Source organism: Haemaphysalis longicornis, unplaced genomic scaffold (genome assembly GCF_048455015.1).
Source record: "Haemaphysalis longicornis isolate Haplotype H1 unplaced genomic scaffold, Haemaphysalis longicornis Haplotype H1 scaffold_1, whole genome shotgun sequence".
Lineage (NCBI taxonomy): Eukaryota > Metazoa > Arthropoda > Arachnida > Ixodida > Ixodidae > Haemaphysalis > Haemaphysalis longicornis.
Genome location: NW_027526203.1, coordinates 203,424,809 through 203,450,094, shown reverse-complemented (window position 1 = coordinate 203,450,094; position 25,286 = coordinate 203,424,809). Strand labels below are relative to the sequence as shown.

General features: G+C 48.5%; 1 protein-coding gene across 1 annotated transcript; it reads left to right on the top strand.

Moving 5' to 3' along the window:
* Positions 1-22,929: 22,929 nt before the first annotated feature.
* On the top strand, positions 22,930-24,983 carry LOC144156589 (uncharacterized). Its single transcript, XM_077688383.1, has 3 exons — positions 22,930-23,099; positions 23,894-24,079; positions 24,827-24,983. The coding sequence occupies exons 1-3, from the start codon at positions 22,930-22,932 to the stop codon at positions 24,981-24,983; spliced, it is 513 nt and encodes a 170-aa protein (XP_077544509.1).
* Positions 24,984-25,286: the final 303 nt, after the last annotated feature.

Here is a 25,286-nt window from a genome sequence, read left to right as displayed (position 1 = left end):
CGGAGCCGGTGGTAGTGGCTGAACCTGCTGGTTATTGTTTAGGTGCTGAAATTCCTGCTTTTAAAACAAAGCTGTGTACAGCAAAACTTCCAACATACATTACATGCACACTCAGGAATAAATGAAATGCGAAAACGAAAATATGAACCAGAACACGCAAAACTGAAGAATAGTCCTTGTGGAGGTCTTTCCAGAATTTGCAAAGCCAGATTTCTAAACTTTGTTGCTGACACTAAGTCACGCGTCAATTTACTTCAACGGAAATATATTAAGCTAATTGTTATTTCTGTTTCATATTTCGTGATCGCGTTTTATTTGTCTATGACTCTACGTGGACCTGTCTTAAAGTTTGTTCCAGAAAAATGCTTAGACGAGTTTTACCAACGCCGTCTCATAGCTGACGATTATAGAAATGTCCCAAATAGTAGTGCAGAAAAGTTTAGTGGGCGGGGATGCTTGTGTTTACGCTTTTTAATTTGTTTGCTTTACTACGCAAGTGTTGCTGACACGCCCGTTGTAATTGTATCCACGGCACTAAAATACATAGAAGGAGGTGAACTTGCTTGTACACGTTAGTGTACTTTGAAAGTTACATGCTATCTTCACCGGGGATCGCTACCTTGCAGTAGCGATGCAGTAGCATCGCTACCTTGCTACTGCATCGCCCCAAGAGCCTGGATGGCACTTTTTCCTGTGCATCGCCAGTCAAGGGCGGAGAGTATTCATCTTCCCAGGAGGACTCGGCCCCCCTTGACTTGCAGCCCACGATGCTGCTGCTGCTGATGATGATAAAAGGAACCAATCATCATGTGTGTACTTGCATCCATCCATCCATACATACATGCATACATACATACATACATACATACATACATACCACCCCCAAGTCCAGGAAACAAAATACCTTAACATAAATACCCGAGAAAATGGTGGGGAAACAGCCCCGCAGGTAGCGTAGTGGTTATCGCACCAGACCGGTATTCTGGAGGTCGTGGGTTCGGATCCCACCCGGCGAGCATTTTTTCACCACATTCTGACTCACAAAATTCTTCATATCTTTCTATCACCCAACGCATTCCGCCCTTTGCGCACGCACGCACGCACGCGCACGCGCACACACACACACACGCGCGCGCGCGCACACACACACACACACACACACACGCACGCACGCACACGCACGCACACACGCGCGCGCACACACACACACACACACACACACACACACACACACACACACACACACACACACATACACTGTCACGACGCCAGAAGAGACGACGCAGTTGTCTTCAAGGAAAACAAGTTTGTTTTGGATCGAACTTGTGCTCCCCTAACAACTCAAAGAATACAGAAGCAGCGAAGCGGCAGTCAACAAAGTGACGCATCCAGATTCACATTCAGAACATTGTATATCACAGAAGGTTATTCTGGCCTAGCTACGTTAGGGCGAAACAGTCTGCTTATCTGAATGTGATAGCCCGTGGGGCATAAAAATACAGAATGGAAGCCGCGCTTAGCTTGGAACGCAGATATCACAGCCGGGCTTGGCCCGGCAGTAAAAAAATCGCGCCAATCCACCCGTGAATGTGGTTGGAAAGCAAAGCTGTAAACGGCACCCATAACGATTACTCATGCGACGTCACTTAAATTCACTCACATCGTTCTACAAATAGTAAAACCAGAGAGAAGTGAAATGCACTTAACCACACCATTTATTACTTCAAAGAGATATTCTTGGTAAGGTTAAATCAATACATGATGCATGAACGGTGTTTGGTTGAGTTGTATTGGTGTAGCACAAGAGTGAAAACTTTTTTTTATAAAATCAAAGTAAGCTCCAACCCGGTGTTAGACGATCTGACTTCTCCGTCTCTGCGCCGCGGTCGGAGGCGACGAGACTTGCGGCTGAGAAGGAGGAAGAAGAAATACTTCTGTTCAGATTTCTGAACGGCCCAGAATGCAGCCTTGGGGAGTGATTCCTTCTTCTGTAGGGCCCATATGCATTCCGCGCGGCCTGTGTTCTGTCCACCCGCTGCAGCCGGGTAGGTAGAGAGGGCCTGGACAGCAGCATCTCCCATTGCTCTTGTTGGGTAGTTGACGGATAGAGAGGAGGGTGCTCAGTGCTAAAGTCGCACACCCCGATTACGGGGCGGAGTATTCCTACTTATGAGAAAAATTTACATTCAGCGTCGTAGCGATTGGGATGCATTACGTGAAGACGCGTAGGCTGTGGGAATGAGCCCGGATTGTATGAGCCGTAGGGTAGTTTGTTGTTCTCGGGAAAGGTCAGGGTAAGGCGAAGGTACGGTCTGTCTCAGAAGGCGATAATGCTGGATTATCTCCCTGGACGTGACAAGCGGGTGACTGTCCTCGTGCAGCTCCATAGCACGGGAGGCGAAAGCGCTGGCTTATTGGGTGGGCGTATTTGTTGCCCTCCATTGAAGCGTGAGGCGGTGTCCAGATGAGCTGAATGGAACCGTTTGGGGAGTGGTTTTTTAGCACGCACAGTGCGGGTCAGAACACCCAACCCGACTGGTAATTCCAGTAGGCTTGCTGGGAATCGGTGACTACCCTCCGAACCCCTGGTTGAGTGAGAGCCAAGGTGATGGCTGCCTCTTGTGCTGCCGTCATTTGTTGGGTCCTAAGGGAGGTACACGCAAGGAGGTTGGTTCTGGAGGTAGCCACGATGATGGCCTGTTGCTGCCCTCGATGTTTGGAGAAGTCTGTGTAGATAACTGCATGAACCACGAGGGTGGTGTTTAGCGCTTGAGCCCGTGCTTTTCGTTGACCCTCGTCATGTGAGGGGTTCATATTTCTAAGCAAAGGGAGCATCTTTAGTTTTAGTCGCCAAGAGTCTGGGAGTCCGTCAAGCGGAGTGACATTCTGGTCTGCCCAGCCAATCTGGCGAAGCATGGGGTTACCCATCGCAGTTCTGAGTCGGACCTTCTGGTTAGAAAGATGGCCTTCTATAGCTCTTCCACCGTGTTGTGGAGCCCCATGCTAAGCAGCCGCTGTGTGGACGCACTAATGATAAGACCAATGGCCTGCTCGACCGCCTTTCTAATCATTATATAAAGCATCTCTATGTCTTGCTTGTCGAGAAGAAGATAGGGGTTTGTCGTAAGTAACTCTCGAGAGGAGAAAAGCTTCAATTAATCGAAAGGTACCGGATTCTGTTAGGCCTCGCTTCTTGGTGGCAACTCGCCTGATCATGTGTATGATTAGATTAATGCTATTTTTGAGGCGCTGCAAGGAGACGTCACTCTTGGTGTTGGCCTGGAAATGTAGGCCCAGGATCTTGATGCTGGGGTTTGGAGTGATGGCCTGGTCATCAAGGAGTATTTGAATGTATTCCTTGATTTGGCGTGAGGGCGGACGACAAGGAGCTGTGATTTTTTACGTGAACACTAGAGGCCACAGGCTTTAGCACACTGGCGTACTAAAAGTGAGATTCCATGGATTGGTGTGAGCTTCCCTTAATTTTTGTAACTCTTAACACATGAGCAAGGTGCGCACAGGGCCGCTAGACGGGCGTGAGTGGTCGTGTGACGCTTTCACGTGGCATTCAGCGAGAAGGCAGGGGGTAAACCCGTAGATGTGCTTGGTCAGTACACCATTTGTCTTCCCGTGTCCGCGTGGGCTTGTAGCTAAATCGGTAAGACAACGGGCTCTTGCTTGTTAGTCTATTAGTTCCAGGTTCGATTCCCGGCGGTGCCAGTAAATTCTTTTATTTGTTGGCTGGAGTTTTCGGGTGACACCAACGGTCGCGAAAGAACCCTTGGGGGGTAGAGGTAGAAAGCTTTGCTTTAAAACAAACAATAAATAAACAATACATGGTTCGTGGCATTACCCCCCCCCCTCTAAGAGTGCATCGACCCGATGCTAAAATAAAAGACAGTCCGAACAAACAAAAAAAGGTACGTCATCTTGCATAGTAAGGTTTCAAGCGAACCACTTGGACTACTTCGGGCCGCGTGAGTCGTCGTGATGTTCCGGAATCGCCATCGGGGATCACCTCGAAGGTAAGTTGGCCGACACGTCGTAGAATGTGGTAGGGTCCAAAATACCGTCGCAGAAGCTTCTCACTGAGTCCGCGTCGTCGGATGGGAGTCCAAACCCAAACACGGCCCCCTGGGTGGTACTCGACGTCTCGGCGTCGGAGGTTGTAGCGCCCGGCATCCACCAGCTGCTGGTCCGTTGTACGAACTCGAGCGAGCTGGCGGGCCTCCTCCGCGCGCTTAAGGTATCCTTGGACATCCGGGTTGAGGTTGTCGTCTTCTACATACGGAAGCATGGCGTCAAGCATCGTAGTCGGCAGTCTTCCGTAGACAAGCTCGAACGGCGTCATTTGCGTAGTTTCCTGTGTAGCCGTGTTGTACGAAAACGTGACATACGGGAGCACTTCGTCCCAAGTCTTATGTTCAACGTCGACGTACATTGACAGCATATCCGCGATCGTCTTGTTCAGACGTTCCGTTAGTCCGTTCGTTTGGGAGTGGTACACCGTCGTTCTGCGGTGGTCCGTGTTGCTGAGCATAAGATTCCTTGCATAAGCTCCGCAGTGAAGGCCGTTCCGCGGTCCGTGATTAAGACTTCCGGGGCTCCATGTCGCAGCACAACTTGGTTCATGAAGAACTTCGCGACTTCTTGTGCAGTCCCCCTCGGAAGAGCGGCGGTCTCTGCGTAGCGCGTCATGTAGTCTGTCGCTACGACAATCCACTTGTTCTGTGATCGTGACGTAGGGAACGGGCCTAGAAGGTCCATTCCGATCTGTTGAAATGGCCTCGACGATACGGCGATTGGTTGCAGTACTCCGGCGGGTCTTGTCGGAGGCGTTTCTTGTCGCTGGCAGTCACGGCAACTCCGAACGTAGTGGGTGACGTCGGATGTAAGTCTGGGCCAGAAGTACTTCGCCTTGATTTTTGCAATAGTGCGAGCTGTTCCGAGATGTCCGGAAGACGGGTCGTCGTGGCACGCTTCCAAAATTTCGTCACGAAGTTCTGCGGGAATGACAAGTAGATAATTCGTTCTCGTTCCGGGGCAGAAATTCTTCTTCACGAGGACGGAGTTTTTGAGGGTGAAGGCTGGTAAGTTCCTCTTGAACGCCGTAGGCGCGGATACGTTGCGTCCTTCGAGGTAGTCGATCATGACGCGCAGGTCGGGGTCGGCACGCTGCTTGGCGGCTAGGTCGCTCTCTGTCACGACTCCGAAGAACGCGCTGTCTTCATCGGTGTCTTGTGGTGTTGGGTCGACGGGGGCGCGGGACAGGCAGTCGGCGTAGGAGTGTTTCCTGCCGGATTTGTAGACTATTGTAACGTCGAACTCTTGCAGGCGCAAGCTCCACCGCCCAAGACGGCCAGAGGGGTCCTTCGAATTGGCGAGCCAACACAGCGTATGGTGGTCTGTCACAACCTTGAACGGTCTGCTATACACATATGGGCGAAATTTTGAAATGGCCCATATAAGCGAGGCACTCTTTTTCGGAGGCAGAGTAGTTTCTTTCCTCCTTCGGCAGACCACGGCTGGCGTAGGCGATTACCTTTTCGCAACCCGCTCAGCTTTTGGACGAGGACGGCACCCAAACCTATATCGCTGGCATCCGTGCGCATTTTCGTTTCGGCATTTTCGTCGAAATGAGCGAGCACGGGCGGGGTTTGCAGGCGCTGTTGCAGCTCGCAGAATGCTTTTTCTTGGGCGTTTTCCCAGGCGAAAGGGGTGCTATCTTTTGCCAGGCGCGTCAGTGGCTCTGCAATGCGTGCGAAACTTGCGACGAAGCGCCGGTAGTATGCGCATAGCCCGAGAAATCTTCGCACGCCCTTATTGTCTTTCGGTCTTGGGAATTTCGCTATGGCTGATGTTTTCGCCGGGCTAGGCAGGACTTCCGCGGCGTTGACGATGTGTCCCAAAAATGTGAGTTCCTCGTAAGCGAAGCGGCACTTTTCGGGCTTCAGCGTTAACCCCGACGAGCGAATAGCCTCGAGTACAGACTCCAACCTTGCAAGGTGGTCATCAAAAGTACGGGCGAATACCACAACGTCGTCAAGGTATACGAGGCAGGTGTGCCTCTTCAGGCCAGCTGGCACAGTGTCCATGACCCTTTGAAACGTGGCTTTTGTCGGGCACAGCACAAACGGCATCACCTTGAACTCGTATAGACCGTCCGGGGTAATAAATGCAGTCTTCTCGCGGTCTCTCTCGTCCACTTCAATTTGCCAGTAGCCGGTCTTCAGATCCATCGATGAGAAGTACTTCGCGTGGCAGAGGTGGTCGAGGGCGTCGTCGATTCGTGGCAGGGAGTACACGTCCTTTTTGGTGATTTTGTTCAGCCTCCGGTAGTCAACGCAGAACCTTAAAGTGCCGTCTTTTTTCTTCACGAGTACGACCGGTGCAGCCCACGGACTTTTAGATGGCTGTATTATGTCGTCGCTGAGCATGTCGTCTACTTCAGTCCGGATGGCTTCGCGCTCGTGTGAAGACACGCGGTACGGTGACTGTCGGGTAGGTCGGGCTCCATCTTCGGTTATTATCCGGTGCTTCGCCAGAGGTGTTTGACGTAACTTTGAGTTCGACGAAAAACACTCGCTGTAGCGATGAAGCAAAGCCAATAACTGGTTCCTTTCATCTTGCGGTAGCGCCGGATTCACGTCGAAAGGATGCTGGAGCTTGAAGGTATCTTCGGGTGCACGTTCAAAGTCGGCGACTGCGATCACGTCACTTTCCTGTTGCGTTTCTTCGAGGAACGCAATTGCAGCGCCCTTGTTTAAATGCTGGTACTCCTCGGTGAAATTGGTGACCAAAACATGGCACCGGCGTTGCTTCAACCGCACAATGCCTCTTGCGACAGACACACCGCGGTCGAGAAGCAACCTTTGGTCACTCTCCACGATAGCGTCGACGTCAGGAGCAGCACCTTCACAGTAGACGGTGATCATCAAGCTTGCGCGGGGTGGCAGGGTGACATGATCATCGGCGATCCTTACAGCTGCAGGGTGTTCGGGGTTTGGTTCCGGCGTCATGGACTGATCGGAGGAAAAAGTTATAGACTTGGTCTGCAGATCAATTATTGCGCCGTTGTCCGTCAAAAAGTCCATTCCGAGAATCACGTCGCGGGAGCAGTGAGGCAAGACAACGAACGCGGCAGGGTACGTCGTGCCGTCTATGGTGACGCGGGATGTGCACGTTCCGCTTGACGTCACGAAGTGGCCTCCTGCTGTGCGTATGTGCGGACCGTCCCATCTGGTCATAACTTTCTTCAGCTTAGACGCAAATGGTCCGCTCATTACTGAGTAGTCGGCTCCCGTGTCTATGAGGGCAAAGCCGTCGATGGACACCTCTACGTCGGACGCCGCCTTCCTCGAGTTCCGGCTGCGTCGGGGCGTCGCATCTCGGCTTGTGCGTGTTGACGGTCGGGTACTGCGCGTCGTCGTCGTTGTCTTCTCAGGGGCAGGCTCGGCCATGTCGGGTACGCGTCGCGCCTTGTGGCCGTGTTCGGGAGTGACGTCAGGGTTAGGTTAGGTCGTCGGGATGAGGGCATGTCGTGAGTCACAGTCTTCGGTGAATCGTTGCGTCGTTGGAGGGTTTTCGTGTTTCTGCCGTTGTGCAACTTCACCTCCAGAAGTTGCTGCCTTTAGTTTCCCCCGCGTGGGCTGGGGGACCTTCCACGTGCGAAGTCAGCACTGCTACGGCGGTCCGGCGACTGGTACGGGTAGGGCGACGGCGAAAGGTTGAAACGGGCTGGTCCACGGCTGGTGTTGGAGAGGTATTCTTCACTCTCAGATGGGCGCTGGCCGGGTAGGGGGCGTGGTGCGTCGACGGAGAAACCACGAAGTCCGAGTCTCTTGTATGGGCAGCAACGGTAGATGTGGTCGGCCTCTCCGGAGTGGTAACACAGCGGGCGATTATCGGGCGTTCTCCACACCTCGGTCTTCCTTGGGGCCTGGTTTCGGGTTACAGGGGGTCGGGCGGGCGACATTGGGCGGCGGTACGGTGGGGCCTCTTGACGACGTGTTGGAACAGGGCGGGGTCGACGAACAGCCGCGGAGTAGGTCGTAGCCTCTGGCTCGCGTGGTGCTTCGGATGGCATAGAAGTTTCCAAAGCCTGCTGTACTTCTTCCCGGATCACGTCAGTCAGGGAAGCGACTTGAGGTTGTGGCGTCGTCGCAGGGAAAAGTTTCCGTAGCTCCTCCCTCACCACTGCACGGATGGTGTCGCGTAGTGAGTGGGAGTTAATAGCGCCGGCACCAATTGTCTCCGAAACCAGCGTATTGATTGGGCGGTCGTACTGCCTTGTTCGGATTTCGAGCGTCTTCTCCATTGCGGCGGCCTCAGACGGGAATTCGGACACGGTCTTAGGGGGGTTGCGAACAAGCCACGCGAAGAGCTCTTGCTTCACACCTCGCATAAGAATCCGTAGTTTCTTTTCCTCCGTCATTTCTGGGTCCGCACGGCGAAAAAGTCGCTTCATCTCCTCGACGAAGATCATGACCCCTTCGTTGGGGTGCTGCGTTCGAGTTTCCAGCAATAGTGCCGCGCGTTCTTTTCTGACCACGGTAGTAAAGGTCTTCAGGAACTCGCTTTTGAAGCGAGCCCAGTTGGTCAAGGAGCTCTCGTGGTTCTCGAACCGAGTGCGAGCTGAATCTTCCAAGTAAAAGAAAACATGCCGGAACGTTTCTGCGTCGTCCCACCTGTTGAAGATTCGGACACGCTCCAGTTTCTCCACCCATTCTTCTGGATCTTCTGCGGGGGCTCTTCGGAAGGATGGCGGTTGCCGTGGCTGCTGTAGGACGATTGGTGATGTTGCTTCTTGCACCATGTTGGTGGTTGCAGCGGTCGTTCTTTTGGGTCCGTCTGGCAGGAGATCAAACTCGGGCGGGAGGCCTTGCAGTCGGGGGCTGGCTCTTGTTGGACTGGCTTGGCGGCTTCCAGAGGTTGTAGAGCTCATGAAGGGTGCGTACCCAGCACCTCCACCAGATGTCACGAAGCCAGAGACGACGCAGTTGTCTTCAAGGAAAACAAGTTTATTGGAGTGAACTTGTGCTCCCCTAACAACTCAAAGAATACAGAGGCGGCGAAGCGGCAGTCAACAAAGTGACGCGTGCAGCGAGCTCCGGCGATTCGAATGCCGCGGCGTCTGCTCTGCAGGCTTTTATATTTCGGCGCAAGTGTTTCTGGAACCGTCGATTCACATCCAGAACATTGTAGATCACAGAAGATTATTCTGGCCTAGCCAAGTTAGGGCGAAACAGTCTGCTTATCTGAATGTGATAGCCCGTGCGGCATAAAAATAAAGAATGGAAGCCGCGCTTAGCTTGGAACGCAGATAACACAGCCGGGCTTGGCCCGGCAGTAAAAACAAACAATAGAGAGTTTTAGCAGTACGTTCGTTACGTTCGTTACGTTCGTTCCGTTGCTACCGGGTTTACCGGGACCCGACTGCGCATGCGCCATTTGTTCCGTACGCGGCCGGCGTCTATCCCGGCGCTCTGCTTCCGTGTTACCGGTGTTACCGTATCCGGAGCCCGCAACCGGCTTGCTCGGGTGTTGAGAACTTTAGGGTTAGCGTCCTGGCGATCGCCGCTATCTGTGCAACTGCGAATGACACTCCGTAACACAACGTTTCACCTCACTATCATCCCCTTTCTCGCATGTGAAACTTTATTTGACCTACAACTGCCGTGAGCGACCGGTGACCGAGACATCTGCGTAGCCTGTTTCGATGCTTCCGAGGCAGGTATCGCCATCTCTCGGCCACTCGCCGCACCACGCGCCGCGGCATCCATGGCCGGTCAGCATATGCTTGCATCGCGGCAGATATATCTGATCGCCGCTTTTAAAATAAGCCCCGAGAACAATCCCTAGCACAATTTTTCACCACACTAACACCTACTTTCTCGCAGGTGGAACTTCGTTTTAGTGATCAGATTGATTTGGAAGAACAGCGACAAGCGGTTGCTACCGTGGTCTGCGCCGGTTCGAGCCGCTGAGTGTGCCGAGCTGGCAGGCGCGACCGGCGTGTGCGCGGACTGTTTCCGATGCAGAAAACGCTTCACGATTGCCTGCTTTATCCATTTCTTGCGTACAAACCCGCGGAATCTACAAATTCAGCTCAGCGATCGTCGTAGTTGACCATGGTGCAAAAACAGTGGGCGGAGCGGCGCCGACGAGGCATCGCACACCCGCATCGGGCCATGTGTCTCAAATTTACGCGTACGACTAGTCGTGGTGACAGTCGTAACGATCAGTCGCATACGAATCGCGTGTACCAATTGTACATGTGTCTAGCGCTTCAATCGGGCAAGGCCAAGGCCATTCCTCCACGTGAACGGCGCGCGACCATGTCGTCACCTGCGCTCGCTCTGGTGCCGTCGCCGCCACCGCAGCCCCTGCCTCACGATGCGTCCGGCTGAGCGCGATTTATTTTAGATTTGCAATGCTTTAGGGGAAACTGCGTTGTTTATTTGCGTATTTTTAGCGTGAGGATTTTTGCAACTACTCGGCTAATCAGCCGTCACACGGAACGAACGGTACGACGCTACGGAGTGCTAAAACACATTTTCCGTCTCACTCTACGGAAAGAGCCCGGTACGTACGCGCGCATGCGCAGTCGGGTCCCGGTAAACCCGGTAGCAACGGAACGAACGTAACGAACGTAACGAACGTACTGCTAAAACTCTCTAATAAATAAACAATACATGGTACGTACGTACGTACGTACGTACGTACGTACGTACATACATACATACATACATACATACATACATACATACATACATACATACATACATACATACATACATACATACATACATACATACATACATACATACATACATACATACATACATACATACATACATACATACATACATACATACATACATACATACATACATACATACATACATACATACATACATACATACATACATACATACATACATACATACATACATACATACATACATACATACATACATACATACATACATACATACATACATACATACATACATACATACATACATACATACATACATACATACATACATACATACATACATACATACATACATACATACATACATACATACATACATACATACATACATACATACATACATACATACATACATACATACATACATACATACAGTCGGGATCAATTTGAAGGTTATCGCGGGAGCGCTGACCGACTGTGACGACAGCGCCTAGCGTGACACTTTTTAGCATCAGCCACAACGAGATTATGCTAGGTTTGCTTCTCCCATGGCTGTTCCAGGAAGTGCGCGCACTGCCGTCAAAAACGATAAAGGACACGCTCATTTTTTTTTCTTTATCCTTTTCTCTTGTCATCGACATACTTCACACTGATACGCAGCCTTCTCAGGGTAACTATGCCGGCATGCCGGGGAATTGTTGTGTAAAAAAAATTGTGATTTGCTTCCCCAATGCCGAGGTATCTTCGGTGTTATCAGGTTGCCGAGGAACGAAACGCGGATACGTCAAGAAATAAAAAAAAACTGCGGCAGTCGGCTTTTGCTGAAGGGGGTGAGCGAATTTTATGCAACAGCCAGGGGGTGAGGGAGGGCAGCATAATCTCATCTTCGTGAATGAAAAAAAGTGCACAGAACGGTGTTCTGGTCTTGCTTGCTCGGTGCTCCCGCGATAACCTTCAAATTGATCCTGACTGTACATACATACATACATACATACATGCATACATACATACATACATACATACATACATACATACATACATACATACATACATACATACATACATACATACATACATACATACATACATACATACATACATACATACATACATACATACATACATACATACATACATACATACATACATACATACATACATACATACATACATACATACATACATACATACATACATACATACATACATACATACATACATACATACATACATACATACATACATACATACATACATACATACATACATACATACATACATACATACATACATACATACATACATACATACATACATACATACATACATACATACATACATACATACATACATACATACATACATACATACATACATACATACATACATACATACATACATACATACATACATACATACATACATACATACATACATACATACATACATACATACATACATACATACATACATACATACATACATACATACATACATACATACATACATACATACATACATACATACATACATACATACATACATACATACATACATACATACATACTCCATGCTGCCTTTACCATATCTAGGGGCCCCTGACGCTTGTCCATCTGGCGGTGTCCCCGGCCATCATGCCGCGTTGCGGCATTGCCGGGGGTGAAAGAGTCTGGAGGCATGTCCTGGCACAGGCAGTTGCGCGTTGAGCGTCCATCGTGGCTGTGGAAGGCACCATGTGAATTCGTGTTCCTTGGTGGCGCCGGGCACCTACCGGTAAAATAGGTACAAGCGACTCCCCGGCCCGGCGCTCGGCCCTTGTGTGGGACTACAACGCTTGGGAAGTTCACCCGGCTTGCACGGGAAATCGCCCCTATGGAAAGGGGCGGCTGCAAAAACGCAGGAACTTTTTTTACATACATACATACATACATACATACATACATACATACATACATACATACATACATACATACATACATACATACATACATACATACATACATACATACATACATACATACATACATACATACATGCATGCATACATACATACATACATACATACACGCATACATACACGCATACATACATACATACACGCATACATACATACATACATACATACATACATACATACATACATACATACATACATACATACATACATACATACATACATACATACACACATACATACATACATAAATACACATACATGCATACATACATACATACATACATACATACATACATACATACATACATACATACATACCTACATACAATCATACATATATGCTTCCAGTGCACTTGTCCTCCTATGGTAAGCGTTTGCAGTAATAAATGGAACGTCTGAAAGTAAGCCGCCCAAGCCTGTAGTAAGCTTTTAGGCCCAATAAAATTTGAAGTGAAAACTTAGCTGCAAGTCTAAAGAAATGTCAACTGATAATGGCATTGGGAATGGCACTTGAGGGAGTAGGGGGGGGGGGAGGCAGGGATCAGACTCGCCTGGGGGGCAGAGCCCCCTCCGGGAAACACCGGAGAGGACTTGGGCCCCCGAACCCACCATAGTCTCCGCCTATGATCATGATCTGGTTGAGCGTCATAGATGTTCGGAAGCGTCATCTCTCCGGCGAAGGTAGTAGTTCTCAAATGAAAACAAAAGCTAAAATCCGGGGGTCTGACGAAAAAGTATTAACCGTGTGGTACTAGAGATACAGCGAGTATGGGACGAAAATAATTAGGAAATTGGCGTGGCTGGAATCGCGTAGCTATGAGTAATCGTGGTTTATGTTTATTGGAATGCCGTTTGTCAGATAGAATCCACTTGCAATGTTAAATACAGTCACCGTTGTTATGGGAGCGCCATTTAGCCAATTCAACATGATCTGAAGCTGGGATTGCATAAGGAAGACTTAGAAGCAGATAACAGCTGTCTTACCACCCACATTCAATGAAATGGTAACGTTGTTGCAATGCATCACGTAGTGCGGCACAAAATAACTTCTTTTGTGCCGCGCTGGTCTTTATAAATGGGGTGTGGGTGCGGCTCTGTCCTGTACGTTTCTCGGCGAGAAACGTACAGGACACAGCCGCACCCACAACTGATTTATTTAAAAAAACGGTTAATCTATTTCTTGACGCTTGCGCACAGTTACCATTGGTTGTGCTTCGTTTAGTTGTTTGTTATTATGATTTAGCGCCACGTGGGCGGGTGATGTATGTATATAGGCCGTGTTTTTTCGCAAATGAATTAGTTGTGGGTGCAGCGCTGTCGTGTCTGTTTCTGGTTGATCTGTGCCGTGTTTTCTCGCACTGATCTTAAATGATAAGCTTTCACCAACTCGCCCAAATCACAGGCCCCACTAAGTGGAGATAAGTCAATCATTTACTGTATGGGCTCTGGCACCCGTTTTTTTTTTTTTTTTTCCTGATAATGTGATTAACTGGGTTACGAAAAAAATGTATGAACCTTTCTTTTTTTTTTTCGAAGAAGGTTGCTAGTGTTTGCAATGCCGAGCCCGCCTTTGAGCACTCCCAACCAGCTCGACTGTACCGTTTATTTGATGCTGAGCAATATTCTTTCAGGTAACTAAAGTATTTTCCCAATGGTTTAATACAAATCCAAAAAAAGAGGACATCAACGCTGTGGGACTTAAGATGCGTGACCGTCAGAGAATGCAATTGCGGGGTGTTGCTATGCTAGTGCGAGAATGCTAGTTTTAGTGTTTAGAATGATCACGTTGCTAAGCGCAGCGACTAGCTGCACGGCGTAATCCATATTTTGACAGACAGAGCTGGCGGCGGTGACATGGCAGCGGGAGATTCCAAAAGGAATTTACAAGTTTTTGTAATGAGATGGTATTTCCTGGGTGTAAGTTGAAACTACGACAGATTTTAGTCCAGTCGTGCTGATATTTTAGGCCTCCGATTAGTTTTTGAGCACCTAGCATAAATCTTGGCCACGTTTTGTAGTTAGATAGAACAATGTTTGACGCCAGCCTCAGCCCCGGTGGAAGAGGCTCTTTGGTGCGTTGACATCAGTGGCGGGCACAGTTGGCGACTGTGTCTCTCGAGCACCGTGCGACCACTGAATGGTGAGAAGAACGAACTTCACGGCACAGGCGACACGTCTTCTGCAACTTTCCTTCCTTTCATATCCTTCCTTTAGTCTCCGCTGTATATAGAATCATTGTCCCGCTTTCTACACTGCTATCGTCTCTTTCTGCCAGAGATAGGATATCCAGGCGAGCGAGCGTTTCTGGCGAACGCCACTGCAGTAGTTTCCGCTTGGCCGCGATGACATCCTTCCGAGTACGTTTGGTAAGCACTGCTGATAACAGACGGCTAGCGTCCATGGACAATGACCCGATGAGCCTAGTAACGCTTTGTGCTAACAAATCCACGACGGTTGTTACGTCTACGAGATTTACTAATGAGAGATTCTACTAATGAGGAGATGAGGATACGGTAATGCAACTATAGCCGGAGTTATGGCGCAAATTTAGACAACATTCGTGAGTTAGAAGGTTGTCTAACTTCTTTGTCACACATTATAATCACAAAAGAACAGAAAAGAATCAATGCCGAAACATCTACACGTTTACCGAAGCTTTACTTTTTTTTCCCTGAGCTTTAAACTCATACGTGCTAATTTCCAACCCGTTGGCTTAAGTATACGCGTCGAAACTTCTGCCCCCGCACTCTCTGTCGGTCTCAGCTTCTGACCTAACCTCCACCTGACCTCCTACAACAAGGTTGGCGTATATGTCCGGCCTAGTTCAGCCTAATGAGTGCCGCATTACATGCAGTTGCGCACTTTGGCGAGCAACTGTATAAAATGAAAAGGAATGAGCATTCGTATTTGCGATATTTTATTGGCGATATTTGAGTTCTTTTAGTTCGGCGCGGTTATCTTAGGAATACTTGCTTGTTCCGACTGCAGTGTTCGGATTGCATAATTGACAGGAGGCGATGAATTGACTGAAATACAATAATATCGGCAAGAAAGACGATTTTAGGTAGGAAAAAAGGATGTGCGAATCGGGAGGGAAAGCGCACTAATTTCTTGCGTGAGTCGACGTTTCGAACACCGATAATGAATCGGAGGTGTTTTATAGCGGGAACCTTTATAAGGGCACCTCCCAAAGTATGTGAGGTGTCCCTCTGCGTGTGAGACATTCTCAGTAGTGAGAAGCGGGATTCCACTTGTCCTGCTAGGCACATCAGGAGAACCCCCACCCTGAAGAGCGGGTTCACGCATCATATCAGTACGAGGATCGTTAACCTGCTCTTTTGCGAAGAGTACAAGCCATGACGATGACCGTTATTCTAGGTGGCCTACCCACGTACCGCGTTGCGATTATCCGTACGCACTCGAGAGCGACAGCAGCGCGCCGTTTCTTTTCAGCAGTCGGTTCATTTGTCATTGTAACTTGGTGGGAGCTGAATTAACCGCTGGTCGTTCCGTTCATCACTCAAGAGAAAAATGGGGCGGCGCCTCATCGCCGCATCTTAGGAGCAAAACAAAAAGCACCTTCCTCCTCAACCCTTAATGAAAAAGAATATCATAAGAGAAAAAACTACGTCCCATAGTACGAACAATACCCAGTATTGGTATTCAAGAATTCAATTTATGAATGCAATATTGTTTTTTTAATTAATTATTGAATATTTGATATAAAAGTTTACTATTCACAACTAAAATGTTCAAAATTGAATATTGAACAAACTTCCTAGCAAACATTTCTCACGCTTTCACGCGTGACCTGAACCCTGCTCGAAGTTTTCTAACTTAACTCAAGGATCTAAAAAGGGTCATAATGAAGGGATTAGACAAGTCCTCCTCTTTACGAATCTTTGGCATAAGCGACTTTCATGAAACAACCCTTCAGCGATATTGGATGATTTTTGCTTCAGCCTGTATGCCACACCGGTGGGTGCAAGGAGACGGGAAAGTTATGGTTGTGGGATTTCATGTAGCCCGGAAGGAGAGATTTTTCTGCGGAGTCAGGCATAGATCGTATTCTGTCGTAAAAAGCCAAGGCGAATCCTATGGAAAAGTAAAGTATGGTTACTTAGTGAGAGTGCATCAAAGACACGCAAAATCCCTCCTAACTTAATTCAGCTCAGTCAATAGCCGTAATGAAAAAAAAAAAACACAAAAACAGTGTAAATATAAATTAAAGGTAATAAAATTATTGAACACAAGCTACTTAGTAGGAACTCCTCTAGAAAAACGCATTGGCATTATGTACCACACCGCTGAACTTTCCGACAAAATCAAAAAGTCTGCACCACCCTTCTCCTCCTTTTTTATCAGGCTCCTTTCATTCCCCTCAGTTTTCTTCAAGTTTGTTTTTTTCTATATTCTTCTGTTCCTTTTGATTCCATTCATTTTATTTTCCTCCTTGGTATCTCTCCTACCTGACGTTTGTTTTCTTTTGCTGGTGCTTCCGCCCGCTAAAGTTTATCGAAGCCTAGTGGGAAAACGATTGAATGCACCGCTACCAACCATATGCAAAACACGTTTTCGCAATATCAGCTCTCTGCCCCTCACGCAAACACGAGCAATAAAGCCCGGAGCCATTGTGTACATAACAGAGCGCTAAGTTCTGGGTGACTCGCAGGGGCCAGGGACAGCACATAATGAGGAAACGAGTCACGCAGAATCCCAACAGCGCCCTGCCAAGCCACTCCCGTGCGTCAATCTTAAGCGGTTACGGGTCCCATCCAATAACGGAGCCAGTCGAACGCGTTTTCCGTTACGCCCAGTGGCTCGCAGTGCTTTGGCAGGAAAATGAGCTCCTTCCAGGAAGGTAGGCAAAACCCAGCCGCTGCAATAGCATACTGTCCGCGATAAACAATCAGACGACGGAACCTGGGTTACGGGAAGACTTGAGGTTACAACTTCCTGAGCCAAAATTGCATTTTCGGACATGAATGAAAGGCTGAAAACGTAAACAAGCAAGTGTCTGCCGTTATTTTACGTCGGCGTTTCTTTTTAGATGTGTACCGCCAGTAAAGGCGGGGACTTAATATTCCGGACCAAGGAAGCGCGTGGCAAAAGCCACCGATGCGCAGACTGGAGGCCTGGTGCCTGTTGTCGAGACCGGCGCAGCGCGCATTCGCGTCCATTTTTACTCGCAGGCACGCAGATTTTCTCTCTTCCTGCAGCGGTGCTGCGATGGTGGCTGAAGCACCGCAGAGTGACGCCTGTGTAGCATTCCTTTCATCCCGATGGCACATTTTCGGCCTAATGTGACCATTGCACCGGCATTGGCGTAAGTGCTCCTCGCCTCCTGATAAATTCTTACGCGGAATGTTTTGTTTGGTATTCTTCTGTTTTGTGCTTTATCGTTTATACACCATGAGACTAGCGGCTTGTTCTTGCTCCGTGCGCTATCCACAACGAAATGCCAGTGAGATAAATTGCGAGCCTTTATTCGCTTCAAAAATTAAAAAAAAAATAGATTTCAATCAACAAAGACAAATTCCGAGCTCGTAATTTGCAAAATTGCCATTTGCAGCATGCTGGAAGCGTCGTGGCCTTGATAAGTAGAGTGATGGAACAAGCTCAGCGCGTGCCGTCAAAGCCTCCCACTAGGCTTTCATGGCTTCCCACAGGCCATCAGCATTTGTAGAGCCCAGCACCACCTAGACAGCTGCTGTTTCATTAAACCCCGAATAGTTTCTTTTGTGTTGAAATCTTTTCCACATGGAGGCCACCGCAGCTGGCACACGACGTGCTGTTCCAAGAGCGCACGGACATTTAGCCTGCGTGCACGGGGCTGCGATGATGTTGCAAAATGTAACTGCCGCGCTTGAATGGCCCGCCTAATACATAGGGAAGCAAGGTGTCTGTAATAATGTCCGAGTATTGTGTGGCCTTGAAACTCCCATAGACTCGTACAAGTGGGCCGAGTCCATCTTTGCTGATGGCGCGCATACGCTCACAGCGCAGCGCCCGCTGGAGAGGATGCTGTGGGTGTAGCCCAGGAGATAACGGCTTCCAAGAAAAAAAAAAAACTGCGCACTTTAGGTAAAAAATTTAGTGCCCTTCGATTCTGAAGGAGGATACCCAGCGAAATTCGAGATCTATAGGCCTTTTGCAAAAACTGGCGCCCTCTTGCGGGAACTGCGTGCGCTTCCGCCATGTTCGGGGATTCACGGCTCTCCGGATACTGCTGTGTACATGATAGCCCGGGGTTAGCGACGCGCACGTCGGCATTTATCGTTGTCCACGATGCCCAAATACTGCCGTGTAACTTGCTGTGCACAAAGATGATACGAGGATGACCACGGAAATAGCGTACACATTTTTTTTTTTTTTATTTCTCAACGGAAGCATGACTCGAGCCCCGCGTGATGTCGTTTGCGGGTGTCGACTTCCCTTCGCGCAGTAATATTATAGTTACATCGCATGCATAGTCACGAAACGAATAATATGTGCAGGACTAAAAAGGTCCCAAAGTGTGCTATTTTCTAGAACTGTATTTGCCGCGGAGCACTCCTCCCTGCTGGTAGTTAAGGCGCACTGCATCGGTCAGCTCGTATACTTTATCGTTCGGGTAGAGTTTTGAGTCAGCCGCTCGTGCTTCGCGCACCCGCGTTTTCTTTTTATTCTTGACGTTCGGTTGGCTTTTATGGAAGTACTACGCATTCTTTCGTTTGCCAAACGTTACAGGAAATAAGGGATCCGCGAGAGTTACAACCTTCACGTAGCGCCATGAGTAGCGCAAGTAACGTTCGTAGTAATTCCGTGTATCGGTCATTTACCGCTCGTCGCCTGCTGTTCCACCGTAGCCTATTTTCCCAAGATCAAATTTTGTGACCGGAATAAGTTATCCGCAGTTTTTTTTTTTTTTCGCTAAAGCCTTTGCGTGTGCTGAGGACGTTCGGCGGTCACCGCGAAGCACGCGCTCACCAGCGGTCGGCAATTTATTGGTAATTTAATTATTCATTGGCAATCGATTGTTAATTTATTTGCAATGTTTAACGCGTTGCACGCCACACACGTTACGCGCTGCACATTACGGCCAGATTCTTAGAACAGCTCCGCTGTTAAAAAATACCAGGTATGAAATTTATTTTGTTGTGTTTTTTTTTTTTTTTTTGCAGGTTTTCACTAAGTCGCAGAGGATCCTTAGCGCTATATCGCGAGTGCCCCCCCCCCCCCCCTCCCTCATTTCAACCTCAGGACAGCCCGCAAGTTTCGAAGCCTTTCAGGAAAGACAGACCTCCTGAGAAACCCGCAGGATGCGAACCAACACGGATGTACGTTCAATGTTTGCGTTTTCAAAGTAAAAAAAAAAAAACGAGACAAGAAACGCAACAGCCTCCAAAAGCTCCCCTGCCGGTGCCTCCCTGACTCTTTTTTCAATGCATAATGCGTATTTACGAAGTCGCCCGCAAATGTGGGATACAGAGAAAGGTCCACAATAACTCGTCGCTCATTTTGCTGTGCTTAAATCTGAATATAAAAGGGATCGCCAAGCCGAGAAAGCCCCTCACACACTCCGTACCAAGCAATCCCGCGACCGCCATCCCCCAATATGGCGTCGCGTACTCCTTTCGTTTTTCTTCCGGTGGATGTCGGCACTTTTGCATAAGGTCTATTGTCCTATGTATATTTGTACTAAGAGCAGACGGGAATTCCCTAATAGTTAATTTACTTTGAAGTAATTTTAAAAGAAAAGTAAGTAAAATTAGGCTCAATTTTTCTGGCAAAATTCCGCGCAATTTCAGCGCAGTTTTTTCACGTCACCTACATTATATTGAGAATGATCTAGCATTCATCGGGCAGTTGACTCTGCTGCAAGAGTAATTTGGTCGGCGCGACTTTGTTCTACACAGCCTGTCGACGCACGCAGTTTTGGTCATAATCTAGCTTGTAACTGCTCTGCTGTAAAAATAAACAAGTTTATCGGCAATAATTGCGTACAATAAATAGTTATTTATATGTACGTAACTGCTTTGGGTCGCACGTGGACACAGCGATAAATAAATAAACAAATAAATAATTTCTTAACATGCCCAAGAACACCCAGAGTACCGTTCTATTGGGGCTATAATAAAAAAATGCACAAGCAACATACGAGCACACTCCTGACAAGAAAAATTGCGTACTGTCGCACACCCAAATAGACCACACACAACCAAAAACCACACACAACCACACACATACATACACGTCCGACACGCCACTGCTGGTCCAATCGGGTGCTGAAAGTTCACTCATCGGTAAAGGTGACCTCACCCCAGTCTTGCACCAACCACTGTTCAGCAGCTCGGGCGAAGTCTAACCTTGCTTGGCATTGCCTGTCTGTACGGTGCGGTTTCTGCGACGCCACACAGCTTCGAACACCTGCTTCCTAAATACTTCTTTCGATGGTTTTTGATTGACTGATTGACTGATTGTAGGGTTTAACGCGCCGACGTAACGCAGGCAATGAGGCGCGCCTTAGTGGAGGGCTCCGGATTAATTTTGACCACCTGGGGATCTTTAAGGTGCGCCGAAATCTCGTGCACACGGGCGTTTTTACTTTTCGCCTCCACAAGAAAAGCAGCAGTCGCTGTCGGGAATCGAACCCGCATCCTCGTGCTCAGCAGCACAACGCCTTAGCCACTGAGCCAGCGCGGCGGCTTCCCTACAGCTCCCTACCCTGTCTTTTTTTTGATGAAGTTGTATATTGCTGGGCTTTTTACAAAAGAGTTTGTCGTCATGTATAGTGCCACATCTATAGTGCCCTCCCTTCCCAGTTCCCTCGCCCCAACCCGCCAATGTTGTTAACAAGGCTGCACTGCAGCACACCTTCTGCACCTATATAAGCATGCGTGCTCCTACGTTGTATGTTACTCAAGATTAAGACTGGTCCTCCAGTCGAAACGTCAGTAAACCGCAGTTTTGTTTTTAATCGTGCTTCTACCATTTTCTCAACTATTTTTTCTGGCTCCTCGAGAAGTTTTTTTTACTGCTTACCTATCCACGAAGGAACCATCCATGACCACGACTAAAAACAACATCATCTCGAAATTTCCCAAGGTCCCTGCCACCACGGTGGTTATCGGCGACTCCCAGAACAAGCATCTCTACCAGCACTTTGACCCTAACCGACCAGGTACGCCTGGTTTTATCACACAACCCGGAGCATGCATCGGCGACGTGCAGTCCCTCTTAGACTTCGTTCCGCATACTGCAAAAACGATCATCCTGCACGTCGGAACAAACGACCTGGCCACCGTCAATGGATCCACGGCATTCAAAAGATACAAGGCTCTCCTGGATTTGATTGGTCAAGAATGTCCGAAGGTGTCTGGTGTGTACGCGACCCTGGTGCTGCCAAGAAGCACGAACCGCCGCCTCAGGATCCCAAATTACCGGTTTGTTGGGCGGTGCAACCGAGAGGCGTCGTTCTTCAATCGGCTTCTCCGGAACTACTGCCGACGATCAAGAACGTTGTTCTACCTCGACCACGAGCTGCAGTTTCATCCTGCGGCACGAGTTCTTGCAGCAGACGGCCTTAACCCCAGCTTCGAAGGCGTCGCTCTCATGGCCAGCCACCTCCATGGCATGTGCCTCAGTAGGAGGGGCCCGTCTACAACCTGGTCTTCGACCTGGCCCGCCAACTCCGCGCCGGCGGAGCCGTCCCTTCAGCCCTCAACATCACCGCCGCGCAGCTACGCCGCCTCGGCCGCTGCCCCTGCGGTGCCTTCCACTGCAGCTTCTTCGAGCAGGCAGTACAACCTCCGCTCGAACACTTCAAAGTTCCTGCCCCGCGGCCGCCAGGATTGACTGTGCCCTACTGATGCCGGTAACGCAACCAACCATAATGTCTCTAGGAAATTTTTAGATGCCAGAAAACTAACCGACAAACGTGTCCGATATGAGATGCATGCCTCCACTCTTAAAGGAGTACTGACACAAAAATTTCGTGTTGCGTTTTTTTTTTTTTTTGCTGCAATGGGTGGCTACCACCCCAGTGATCATAGAATGGTACATTAAATGGTCTGCAGCAGCGTAAATAATTAGTTACAGCCTTCTTTATACGTGTCAGTTTCGGTTTCGACTCAAACACCAGCGAAGCGGCCGCCATGACAGGACAACGTACTTGACGTCACTGTTGTGGTCGCAGGCGCCCAGAGCACATGACGTAAGTACAGAAACTGTGACGTCCGCAGCGCGAGCGGCGCGGCGCGCATTCACCGGCATGTCGTCTTCCGACTCAGACGATTCGTGGTCGTTGGACGATGTTGACATTGTAGGTGTACGCGCGGCCGAACATTTTAAGTTCGACCCGCTGGCGAGCGAGGAGTCGGACAGCAACGAAGCCGTCCAGCACGACGACCCAGAAGCGTGGCGGCTCGGGAACACTGACTGGTAAGATTACATTACGTTATGCACTGGCAGATACGGAAGTGCGAAGCGTTGGTAATTTTTGCAGAAATGTTGTGCTGAACAAAAAAAAAACAAATCTTGCTTGGACCAGACAATTACGTGAAGCTGTGACGCGGTGGGCAAAGCCTTTGTTTACATGCCTGCCGATCAGCGCCGCAGCGTTATTTGCCGCGAAAAGTCAGCTACTCGCGGTTATACGAAACCTGTAGGCTGATTTATTTCACGCAAAATGTACAGCCGGCAATAATAACAATAATAAAAAACAGCATAACGCCGCTTTCCTGTAGGTCCTATCTTTTTTATTTGAATTTCAAGTGCTAACTAGTCACTCCGGTGATTTCGCATTCAAGGAACCGTTCGGTACCTTTGTACGTGTTCTTTGAAATGTTTTTTTCCTTTTGGTAGCGTCCCACGGCTGTCGATGCGCAGCAACTTCGTACACATTCTTAAAAACGAGGCCTGTTTTTTTCAAGCAGGTGTGATTTTATGAAATGGCAGCAATACAATGGACGCGTGCGCGCGTGCCACATGCAAAACGGGTGTGCTTTATTCGTGTTCTTTTCGCTTTTTGCCACGGTGGCCTAGACTTCGTATGGGATGTAAACAAGCAGACGAAAAAGAAAATCGCGCATAAAGATATTGGCGCAGCTGTAGCCTGTGTACACCAAATAGTACGCTCACGCGCTTGCACTGAACTTGGATACGATCATATACGGTAAGGTATACAAATGCAATCTTCGCAGGTGTCAGTGCGGTCTGTGCCGCACAATGTCCAGCTCCACAGAATCGCGGTGCTCCCGCGAAATCCCGCGCTTGGATGTCCGGGTGCCGGAGGGTGAGAAGTGCATAACTTCCCACCAGACTTTTCGGGACGGCTGCCTCAACATCCACGCGCTGGAAATCGCGTACTATGCGCTGATGGAGTACCGTCCAGCCCTCCTGGACGGCATGGACATCCACAGGTAATATGGCTTTTCTGCATTTTTTTTTTTTTGCTTTCGCTTTATTTTAGCCTATTCACTTCCATGTTGGCGCAAAGCTCTTTGTGTCCCTTCCTGTGATTTAGACGCCGAATTTATTTTTGCGTGTAATTTTATTCAGGCGGAAGGCTTGTGTCTCACGGCAGTATTAATTTGCAAAGTCATAGGCGTCCACACCTATCGTCTGTCGTTTAAAAAATTCATTGGCTTCCCCGGGGAGCACTTGGTTCCCACTGGGAGCGGCGTGCATTGGAAAAAAATAAAGTGTAAAGGAACTTGGCGTATGCAATTGTGTCTTTTTTGGGGGGTATGTGTGCCTCGGAGTTATAATTACAAGGAATAAAAATAAATCAATAAAATAAAATCTAGGAACATGAATGCATGAAAGATAAATCTTTTAGAAGGCCGTGCACTGTGCAGGAAGCTTCGCCAGCTTGTCATCCACGTACAGAGAATTATCCCGGCCGAGCAAAAGTACATTTATACAGAAGCTATAGATCCTGGCCAACTCGCTGACATACCGTCGCCTTAAAGACTGCTTAATTTTCACTAACCTTTGAAAATGAAAACTCGCAATCTTTACGTGGAAATGCCACCCATCTGAAGGATCCATTGAAAAGAGCTTCTCAGGAAGCAAGGAAAATACAACAGATACTTGGTTTGTTGCGAACAAAGCAGTGTGCTTTTCCTGGCCTTGCGGCAACTGCTGCAACGTGTTTTTCATTTCAGCCGCTACAGGTACACCGCGTACCGCCAGTTCGTGCGGTGGATTTGGCACGTCCTGGGTGCGGGCCGCCGGGTCCCTCTGCCCAGCTGTGTGGTAAACAGTGTCAAGGGCACCTTCCCATCGGAAGCATACACGGGATTTAAGTACCCCGAGTTTTGAAGAGAAATAAATGAAGTTTATTCAAAGTTCTCGTGTGATCATTCATAACAAAATTGCATATCAGTATCAAGGTGACAATAGGAACCTGATAACCGCAACAGTGATGGCAGCGGTATTATATTTTGGAGCAAGTGCTGGTGGCTTCTTGGGACTCATTGGCCAGTTTATTTCTACTTTTGTAAAAAAAAGACCCACACCCATCTCTCACTTTGTAACATTGAGTAATAAAAAACGCAACAGACCCGAAAGCCCCCGCAGTCCTGATCCACTGGTTATTACAGCAAAAGAAAAAAAAAGAAAAAA

Coding starts and splice junctions, on each gene's coding strand:
- LOC144156589 (XM_077688383.1), top strand. CDS start 22,930: ATGTCGTCTTCCGACTCAGACGATTCGTGGTCGTTGGACGATGTTGAC. Junction 23,100..23,893: donor CGGCTCGGGAACACTGACTG/GTAAGATTACAT, acceptor CACAATGTCCAG/CTCCACAGAATCGCGGTGCT. Junction 24,080..24,826: donor GACGGCATGGACATCCACAG/GTAATATGGCTT, acceptor TTTTCATTTCAG/CCGCTACAGGTACACCGCGT.